Below are 10,625 nucleotides of genomic sequence, written 5' to 3'. Positions count from 1 at the left end.
GTCTGAAGGAGACTCTGCTTCACAGTGAGACATAAAATGTGATTGCAGTGAGATGATGTTTCATCATCTATGAATTAAAAAAGTACAAAAAAGTAGCTAAAAAATTAATTCAAATTTATTTTGAAAATTTTCTTGCATGCTGGGTACTCAAAGAGTAAATGCTCCAGACACCCAAAGTGATCCTCAGGTCTTCCTCAGGATGATATTCGGAGTCCTCTTGGACTGGATTGGTTTGAATGAGCAGGTGTCTCCTGGCTGCAGAGAACTGAAGGATCTGTGTGACAATTCAGGAGTTACACTCCAACTTTCCAACACTTTTCTTTTTATGTAATTTTTTAATTTTCTTTTTCACTCTTCAATAGCATGGAAAGGGGTTACCCAGCCTATGTGAAAATTTAATGTTGGTTTTGTCTCTATTGAGAAGATTTTGCCCCAGTTTCTGACCCAGGAACCAGCAGAACTTTTATGTCTACCCTGGTGGTCCCTGGCACACAAAAAAATTATGATGGCCAATTAAAAACAACAAAAATCAAGATATACAGTATAAGAGACCTTTATATGGGTCGCACCAGTCACTACAATTATTCAGAAGATTCTCCACCTCCCAATATTGAATGATTGAGAATTTGGGTAAATCTCTGGGAGGTTTTAAGGGATATTTACATATCAATGTTTGTAAGGATAATAAGTGTAATGTCATTTGTCAGTATAAAACCATAATATTTATTGGAACATTTTAAGAAAGACAACGTGATTACATATAAGCTTAATTAAAGTGGATCCGAGATGAACTTTTACTCCTTGCATAATTGTGTTCCTTACATATAGTTTATAGGGCATTCCTCAAGCCAAATACTTGTTTTGTTTTGTTTTAATACTCTAATTTCCTATAAACTAATCAAGCCACACCCACAGCTTCTCCAGAGTGCCTTGGCGCTTGCAAGGGATTGTGGGATTTCAGTCTGGGCAGGTGAAAAAGGTGTTACTAGCTATAGATTTCAGAGGCAGAGTTTTCACAATCTGAGAGCTGCAGTGCAGATACAGATCAGTTGCCTGTGTAATGGAGGAGATAAGAGTGGAGTTTTCACAGAATATGCAGATTAGCATGCCTAGATACAGATAAGCTTGCCTGTGTGTGTGATTGTGTAATAGTGACAAGCAGAAAACATGTCTGCTCCCATTGTATCACAGGAAAAAATATTAATATACTGTTGAAGCGGTTTGAAGAAAGATTTGCTGTGTAAACTATCTAAACTTTAGATAAGATATATAGACACGTCACTTGTTATATTTAGTTTTTCATCTCGGATCCGCTTTAAAAGAACCATAATATAAATGCAACATAGTCCATACATTCTGTAACAATTACACCAGCCCTGTATACATTATCACTGACCAATAAGGTAAGGTCATTATAACGCTCTTCGTGGCTTGGAAAGGCCAACCAGACTCTCAAGTACAGAATCAGAATCAGCATTTATTTATCTTGCCAAGTACAGAGGGTTTGCACATGGAATTATTTTTGGCACAGGCAGCTCAGTAGCAGTACAAGCAAAGTAAGCAAAGAAAGACAATTTAATACAGTGGTGAGGCACCAACAGAAAAAAAGTAGTACCAAGGCTACAAAAGTAGTCCCTAGTACAGGCAGAAGAAAGGGGGACAATTTATACAGTACAGCCACTGGTAGTGTTGAAATAGTATTCTCACTTGCTATAGGTAAATGTAGGTCTAAGAACTAGGCTTGATGCGTTTCCTGGAGTCTTTTACTTCACTTCCTCAGGAAGTGTCCCACCCACAGCTGGGTGTATTTTATTGCATTCCTTCCGATCTACAGCTGAGGATAGGATAACACAGGTTTGCATATGGTACTCATTCCAGATGGACAAAATCTGCAATGCAAGATCAAGATATGGAGAGAATCACGAACTGGGAAAAGCTTCCACTCTATTAATCCAGATAGTTTGAAATCATTGGTATTAGGGGAAAAGATATCCATCCAGGATAAAAAAACACTAGAATGGGTAATCAAAGAATGTGTGGAGCGCTGTGAATATGGCATGGCGTAAATATCCCCTAAAAACTCCAAGAGACCTACCCAATCATAAAACATGTTGAAGGTTCCAAAGCTCCCTCATCACACAAAAGGGGGCTTCATGAGTTGGAGACCACACAACCCCTGTCCATGTGGGTAACCATGATTGGACGGATCATAATGTGTCAACTGCTAGATATGGTCGGAATTACCAAATTCAGATTTTGATGGAATTTTAAATGTACAATCCATTTTGGAATTAAGACTTTTTCTGTTGACTTTCTTAAAGGGATATTGTAGGGGGGTCGGGGGAAAATGAGTTGAACTTACCCGGGGCTTCTAATGGTCCCCCGCAGACATCCTGTGCCCGCGCAGCCACTCACCGATGCTCCGGCCCCGCCTCCTGTTCACTTCTGGAATTTCAGGCTTTAAAGTCTGAAAACCACTGCGCCTGTGTTGCCGTGTCCTCGGTCCCGCTGATGTCACCAGGAGCTCACGGTGCAGGCACAGACCATACTGGGCCTGCGCAATACACTCCTGGTGACGTCAGCGGGAGTGAGGACACGGCAACGCAGGCACAGTGGTTTTCAGACTTTAAAGTCTGAAATTCCGGCAGTGAACCGGAGGCGGGGCTGGAGCATCGGTGAGTGGCTGCGCGGGCACAGGATGTCTGCGGGGGGGGGGGGGGGGGGGGCGTAGCATTGGTGAGTGGCTGCGCAGGCACAGGATGTCTGCAGGGGACCATAAGAAGCCCCGGGTAAGTTCAACTCATTTTCCCCCGACCCCCTACAGTATCCCTTTAAGATAATTGCAACACTCCAAACATGCTATTATAAATAAAATATTAGGGAGGGAAGGGCAATTTGTGGGGACATGTCACAACAAAATTGTAGAAAAACATAAAAATAATAATAATAAAATAATGCAGACATCAAACCAACAAACATTGATTCCGGTGATACCTTTAATAATGAATAGCTGTAAATGGTTTATTGCAAGCTTTTGAAACGTTAAGTTTCTTCTTCAGGCATTATACAGAATTGGTTCAGAACTGCACAATAAGAAGTTTATTTATTTATTAAAGGTATCACCGGAATCACCGTTTATTGGTTTGATGTCTGCATTTCTGCTCCTCGACTAACATCGGACCACACTTCACTTGCTTCAAGAATAAAATAAAAGTTTTTGAGAAAATTAGTGTTAGACTTTTAATGCTAAAACATATTTTGAAACCCTTGGGATGAGATCATGATGTGAGGTACCCCAAACAGGTAATCTGGGCACCAGCAGCCACATGGTGAAATGGGCGCTGCATAGGCTGCAATGTTGCTATGTTGGCACCCACGTGGTAATTTGGACACCGGAGTTACTGAACTTTGGTAATAGATGTTAGGCCACCATCAGTAGCAGGGTTGTTGGAATTCGGGGCTACGGATAGCAGGGGTGAAAGCAATTATCTGTTTTGAGAGCCTGCATGGTAATTCAGAAAATTAATTATTGAAATCTGATGCTATGGTGCTTTTGATGATGATAGTGGATTATGGGCACTGGGGATAGTGGTGATGACAGCAGCTATAGGTGGCACGAATATCACCAGATGGAGAGTATTTAGCAACAGAGATTGTGGCTCTGATATGTGTGTGTGTGTGTGTGTGTAGGGGGGGGGGGGGGCTTGTAGGATAGTGGTAGGCAGCAGCTCTGATATCAGTGGGGGATAGCTTGGTTTCTAGCACCCCCAGGACTGGATATACTGCACCCCAGAAATGGAAGTTAGGATTAGAAGCCTTTTCCGTTGGGAATATACCAGGCTCTTGATATGTGGCATGCACGTAGAGAGCATGTTGACCTACTTGCATGCCACATTTGGGGCCCCTAGGACCCTGCAAAGAGGATTTATGCTTAACCCTAACTTTCCATGTAAGTCTAAGAAAGGGTTCGCCGTATTTCGGTCCTGGGGCTGCTGCCGCGTTCACTTGGCGTTACGTGGTCGGCTAGGGGTTAAAATCTTGGTCCCTCACCTATATGAGCATCGCTCCCCTTTCTTGTGTTCCGGCTGATATTCTCCAGGGAATCTGGCGCTCATGAGTACTGGGCTCCGCCCCCTGAGCTATACCACATCGTCCATAATATTTGTTGGTGCTCTCCCTGCAAGGTGAGGGTGGCTAAACCTTTTCCTCCTTATCCAGTCATCCATAACCGCCATGTTCCTAGCCATGCATGTTACCCAACTAGCACAGCACATGCTTTGTTAGCAATGCAGGCGATGTTTGCACAATGCATGTTACATATCTGGCATTGGTAATAGTAAAATTGCCACGCTCTGTCTGCACACAGCAACCTTACAGAAGTTTACTTAAAGTGGGCCCAAATTAAAAATACAAGATTTCAGAAATAAAATCTATTTTCTAAATTATAATAATAAATAGCAGCCTTTTTTCAGCTGCATGATGACAAATATGAAATATGTTACATTTATTGAAGGAACCTCTCCCTTCCTTTCATATTGCCGGGACAGAATTCGGCAGGCTGGTGGGGGGGGGGGGGGGGGATAAAAAACCAAAACACAGGCTGCTACTGATGATGTCACAGGGGAGGTGATCTTAGCTTTTGTGAGATTTCACATAGACACGCCCCTGTGAGGGAGGGTAGCTGATGACAAACACACCCATGATCTAACACCTCCTACTAAGCTCAGAAGTAATGGCTGCCACCTGTATAACCCTAGTTATGAAAAGAGAAGGGTGAAAAGCATGCACTGAAATGCTCATAGGCTTGAAGGAGTGTTTATTTATCTTTGTATGTGTCAGAGTGCTGCAACCACAGTAAATATTTTGAAAAATGTTTGATTTGGGTCCGCTTTAAAGGATAACTGAACTGAGAAGGATATGGAGGCTGTCATATTTATTTCCTTGTAAAGGACAGATGCGAGGAGTTTTTTTAACAAAAAGATCTACTTACCCGGGGCTTCCTCCAGCCTCTGGCAGCCGTCCTGTGCCCACAACGCAGCTCCTTTTCCAGCTGGGGTCCCCTCCATTACAGATGCCAACCAGCATCTACTGCGCCTGCGTGAGCGCCACTCTCAATCGTGCTCACGTGGTCTGGAGTGTGTGGTCAGAACTACTGCACCTGAGCAGAACACACCAGACCACGTCAGCTTGATCACGAGCGGTGCTTGTGCAGGCACAGTAGAGGCCGACCTGGTGAGATCAGCATCCTCAGCGGAAAGGACCCCAGACCACCAGCTGGAGCTGCGGCGAAGGCACAGGACGGTTGCCAGGGGCTGGAGGAAGCCCCAGGTAAGTAAATCCTTTTTTTTTCCCTTGGACCTTCTCTTTAAGCAATACCAGTTGCCTGGCTGTCCTGCTGACCCTCTGTGTCTAATACTTTCAGCCACAGACCCTGAACAAACATGCAACAGATCAGGTGACTGAAGTGGGGCTGGATTAGCTGCATGCTTGTTTCTAGAGTGATTCAGACACTATTGCAGCCAAATAGATCAGCAGGGCTGCCAGGCAACTGGTAATGTTGAAAAGGAAATAAATATGGCAGCCTCCATACCCTTCTCACTACAGTTGTCCTTTAACCACTTATGGCTGTGGCCAATTTTAATCCACTAAAAATGTCTTTTTTATTTGTATTTATCTAAAGTGGTGGGGGACATTTGTCAAGAGTGTCTGAGACAAAATATAGGTAGGTTTTTAGAAATCCGTGCAGAACTGTCTCAGATATCCTAAGAAATCACCAAATATTGCAGTTTCCTCCTTAGACTGTTACTAATAGGAGGAGTTAGGAAGGTCTCTCCGACACTGCAGTGTGGGAGGGAAATTGCTGTTGCTGAGGTAACCAACACATCTGCTGTATTGCATCAATTCCCAGCACTGGAAGGGTTAAGCACAGAACAGCTTCACAGGACACCTGGCAGCAGGGGGGAGGAGCACTTCACAAATCATGCCTAGCCTGCACTGCTGCACTATCTGGAGAACTGCTATTCAGCACTTCTTAATCTTCAGCAGTTTAGGGATGGATTTGCACTTTTCTTACCTGTAGTGCAGTTCTAGAAATTCACGATAAACTACCGCTATTAAATAGAATTTAGAAATCTTCTTATTATCATGCGGAAAAGTTCCCCCTGTTAGTTAGAACTGATTAGGAAGAAAAAACTGTTGGTAAGGGCCACTACTAAGTAGGATTTAAGAAGTTTCTTATTATCATGATGCAGAGCAGTTCCTCTGCTGGTCAGAACAGTTTAAGAAGAAAAATCTGTCAGTAATGCATTGATAAATCTGGCCCTGTGACCCTTACCGTTAAAGGGTATAGTTATTCATGTGGATCCCATGCACGTGTATGCAAGGGATTCCCCTAGGCACTCTCACAACCTAAAAATTAAGATATTGGTTGGTAATTCTCTGTTTTCCACAAACTGCCTTTAAATTATTCCAAGGTTGGTTAGTGGTATGTATGGTGCAATGCGCTGAGTAGGGATGAACACTTTAGATTAGCAAGTTCGAAATCACGGCAGATCTGACTGTTTCGCCTTACTGAACTTTACTGCGAAATCCACCCTGAGATTTACCATGTTGTCACTTTCTAGCTGAAAGATTGTGGCGGAAGTCCAGGGGGCAGTATGGCAGGAACATTGTGGAATAAGCGTCTGCTGGCCACCCGATGCAGCGAGTAGGCTGGACAGTTACTGATTGGTTGCTGGAGTTGGTTTTAGATGATTGCATGGCTAGAAGGGAGGAATTGACTTTAAATAACAAGAACTTGGCACTTGCCTGTATAAAAAGAATATTTTTATGTTAGGACACTGCATAACGATTTTATTTTTAATTCCCAGCATTGGCAAATCACCATTTTTTAGTATAAATAAACTAATCTACCTGCTCAGCCCAGCACGTTTCACACACCCACCTTAAAGGACCAAAAATGTCAGTAAAAGTTCCCATACACCTTTCAATCTGCCACCATAACAACCATCAGATAGATCCCTCAAAGATTGTGTCTGATCCAAGAGGAATCTATTGCCTGCCCACACTGCAGGCAGATTTCCAATAGATTATAGCATGAAATCTATTGGAAATAATTATACTGCCAGCCCCCCCCCCCCCCCCCCCAAATGTTTGTATCTCCCCCTCCTTCATGCCTGGGGCAAGTGTTGAAGTCGGGGCACTTGTCTATTGGCATGTACGCCTGTACCATGTATTAACATTGCTACCTGTACCGGCCGGGGTTACGTGGTTCAGGCACTTGTGTTGACACTGGACACGAGAGGTGGCCAGGAGCTGGGCCAGGAGCTGGGCCAGTGGACACATGAGGCTTCTAAGCTTACCTTGGACATGGAGGAAGAGGGCAGGGGAATATATATACTTGGGCAGGCTTCAGTTTCTTATCAGTAAGATAACAAAAAGGCTTTTGGATTCTGAGTAAGAATGCACAGAACACGGCGTCTAATTTGCTTTGTCTTCACCCCGTAGATAATGGGGTTCAGGAACGCGGGGACCAAGATGTAAATGTTGGCCAGGAATATATGGACATTATGGGGAATTGTCTTTCTTCCAAACCTGTAGGTAACAAACGAGAAGATTCCAGGCAAGTAAGCACTGATGATCACGCAGATGTGAGAGCCACATGTCCCCACAGCTTTGTGCCGCGCATCCTTTGAGGGCATCTTAAATATGGATCTCAAGATCATTGTGTAGGATAGTCCAATGAAGAACAAGTCAAAACCAGTGATGGAAAGGGACACCACTAACCCATAAACACTGTCTAGTTGTTTGTCTCCGCAGGCCACATTGACCACGGCCATGTGGTCACAGTATGAATGGACCACAATATTGTCACTACAATATTGCAACTGTCCCACCAAAACTGGAATGGGGGAGATGACCATGATGGCCCTGACCAGAATAGCAAAGGCAATCTTCTCCAGCAGTGAGGCAGTGAGGACAGAGTGGTATCGGAGAGGGGAACAAATTGCCATGAAGCGGTCGTAGGCCATAGAGGCAAGGATCCCAGACTCAATGACAGAAAGACAATGGACAAAGAACATTTGTACGAGGCAGCTGGTAGCGTCAATAACACCATCGTTCAGCCAGAAGATCCCCAGTGTCTTGGGAACAGTGGAACTAGAGAAGGCTATGTCATTAATTGCCAACATGGAGAGGAAGAAGAACATGGGGGTGTGAAGGCTCTCCTCAGTTTTTATTACATACAGTATGGTACCATTTCCTAAAATAGCCAAAATATAGAGGGCACAGAAGACAATAGACGTGCTGACTGCTCCATCTTTCAGTCCAGGGATGCCAATCAAGACAAATGTGGGTGGCATGTAGTGGCTATTGTTGGGAATGGGGAGCATCATCTGTTACCATCAACTAAGAAACACAAATATATAAAAGGAACACGCTATGAAAAAAACACTAAAACATATGGTTTAAAATCTAAAATAAAAATACTCAAGACACAAACATTTCTACATTTAATCAGAGAATTTGAAATTTCACGTATGAAATTGTGACATATGTTCTAGAGCTCCACCTGCTGGTGTGACTGAGTTCATGACTAAGTTCAAGAAAGCACTAGGTTTGCTAGTGGGTAATAAAGATAACATAACTTCACATGAAGAGCTGCTGGGTGGAGACACCCCAAAAGTATAAAATAATTTTAAACGGTTAGAAAGAAGAGATAATGTTGGCTCAAGGCTCAACTCCCTCTGAAGAGACACACCAGACATATATATGGTGAGATATTTCAATGATGATTGCACAAAGACACAAGGACAATGCGTTTTGCGAGGCTGTCACGCTTCTTTACGTCAATGACAGTAAACTGCCAATTTCTGGGGTTCATCTGGCTCAAGAGCCACTATCGGTAGTTTATAATAAATACAATTATTTTATACTTAGTTAAAATAATAGCCATAGCTATATATAGTCTAATATATCTCTGCTGGGACGTGGTTATTTTATAGTTTTTGTTGTTTTACCACAAGACCATAGTTGGGCGTGTGACCATACGAGTTCCTAGCTTCTGAGGACCTGTACCAGAGCGGAGGCTGGGCTTCCTCTGTAGGGTTCCATTGATTGTTGCAACCTCACTTGTGAGTGCATTCTTTCAGAGCCGGGACAAGGTCCTCCAGCACCCAAGGCTGAGACACCAAAGTGCGCCCCTCCATCCCTCCCACCCCAGCCGTCACACACTGTTTGCTATTAGACTAAGAGGCCCCTCCTCCATCCCTCCCACCCCAGCCATCACACACTGATTGCTATTACACTAAGAGGCCCCTCCCCATCCCTCCCACCCCAGCCGTCACACACTGATTGCTATTACACTAAGAGGCTCCTCCCCATCCCTCCCACCCCAGCCGTCACACACTGATTGCTATTACACTAAGAGGCCCCTCCCCATCCCTCCCACCCCAGCCGTCACACACTGATTGCTATTACACTAAGAGGCTCCTCCATCCCTCCCACCCCAGCCGTCACACACTGATTGCTATTACACTAAGAGGCCCCTCCATCCCTCCCACCCCAGCCATCACACACTGATTGCTATTAGACTAAGAGGCTCCACAGGGCCCACATCCTCCCCAACACCTTAAAGAGACTCCGGAACAAAAATTGCATCCTGTTTTTTATCATCCTACAAGTTCCAAAAGCTATTCTAATGTGTTCTGGCTTACTGCAGCACTTTCTACTATGACAGTCTCTGTAATAAATCAATGTATCTTTCCCCTGTCAGACTTGTCAGCCTGTGTCTGGAAGGCTGCCAAGTTCTTCAGTGTTGAGGTTCTGCTATGAACTCCCCCCTCAGGGGGGAAAGAAACACACAAATGATCTCTTGAGATTCAAAAGGAAGGCTGTATACAGCCTGCTTGTGTATGGATGTATTTTCTATGTGTGGACATGCTGTACATCAACCTACTTCCTGTTTTGGTGGCCATTTTGTTTGTTTATAAACAAACTTTTTAAAACTGTTTTTAACCACTTTTAATGCGGCGAGGAGCGGCGAAATTGTGACAGAGGGTAATAGGAGATGTCCCCTAACGCACTGGTATGTTTACTTTTGTGCGATTTTAACAATACAGATTCTCTTTAATATCTAGTTATCTGGCTTGCAGTCACTGCCATGTATCCCCTTTTCTTATTTCTTTCTGCTTCAAACACAATTAGGAATGACAGCTGAATGAATTCTGCGCCCCTCCTACACTGCGCCCTGAGGCTGGAGCCTCTCCAGCCTATGCCTCGGCCCGGCCCTGCATTCTTTTCCTTACACACAGATTGATTGGTGTGCAGATATGCTACATGTGACGGATTCACCTGCGCCAGATGCGCTCCTCGAATGAACGTACGCGATCAAAGCCATGCTGCAGAATGCCGCTTTACGTTTTTAGCTTTGCTTAGGAACAAGTGTTTCTGTCAGTCCAGGCCTTTTCCGTAGTGACTGTTTACAAAAGGAGGTCATCTCTGATCAACAAGATGGGTATATTCTTTGGCTGGAGAGGGTGCAATAAAATTCTACAGCAGACCCCTGACCGTTATTTTAACATATTTATTATTCTAACTTAGATAAAGATGAGGAAACTATAAAAAAA

General features: G+C 43.9%; 1 protein-coding gene across 1 annotated transcript; it reads right to left on the bottom strand.

Moving 5' to 3' along the window:
• Positions 1 to 7,421: 7,421 nt before the first annotated feature.
• LOC137544578 (olfactory receptor 52E4-like) lies at positions 7,422 to 8,393 on the bottom strand. Its single transcript, XM_068265676.1, has one exon. It carries the CDS (start codon positions 8,391 to 8,393, stop codon positions 7,422 to 7,424), a length of 972 nt encoding a protein of 323 aa, XP_068121777.1.
• Between the last annotated feature and the right edge of the window lie 2,232 nt (positions 8,394 to 10,625).

The sequence above is a fragment of the Hyperolius riggenbachi genome, chromosome 2 (assembly GCF_040937935.1).
Source record: "Hyperolius riggenbachi isolate aHypRig1 chromosome 2, aHypRig1.pri, whole genome shotgun sequence".
Taxonomy (NCBI): Eukaryota; Metazoa; Chordata; class Amphibia; order Anura; family Hyperoliidae; genus Hyperolius; species Hyperolius riggenbachi.
The sequence above is the reverse complement of the archived record's forward strand: the minus strand, read 5'-3'. Positions and strand labels throughout refer to the sequence as shown.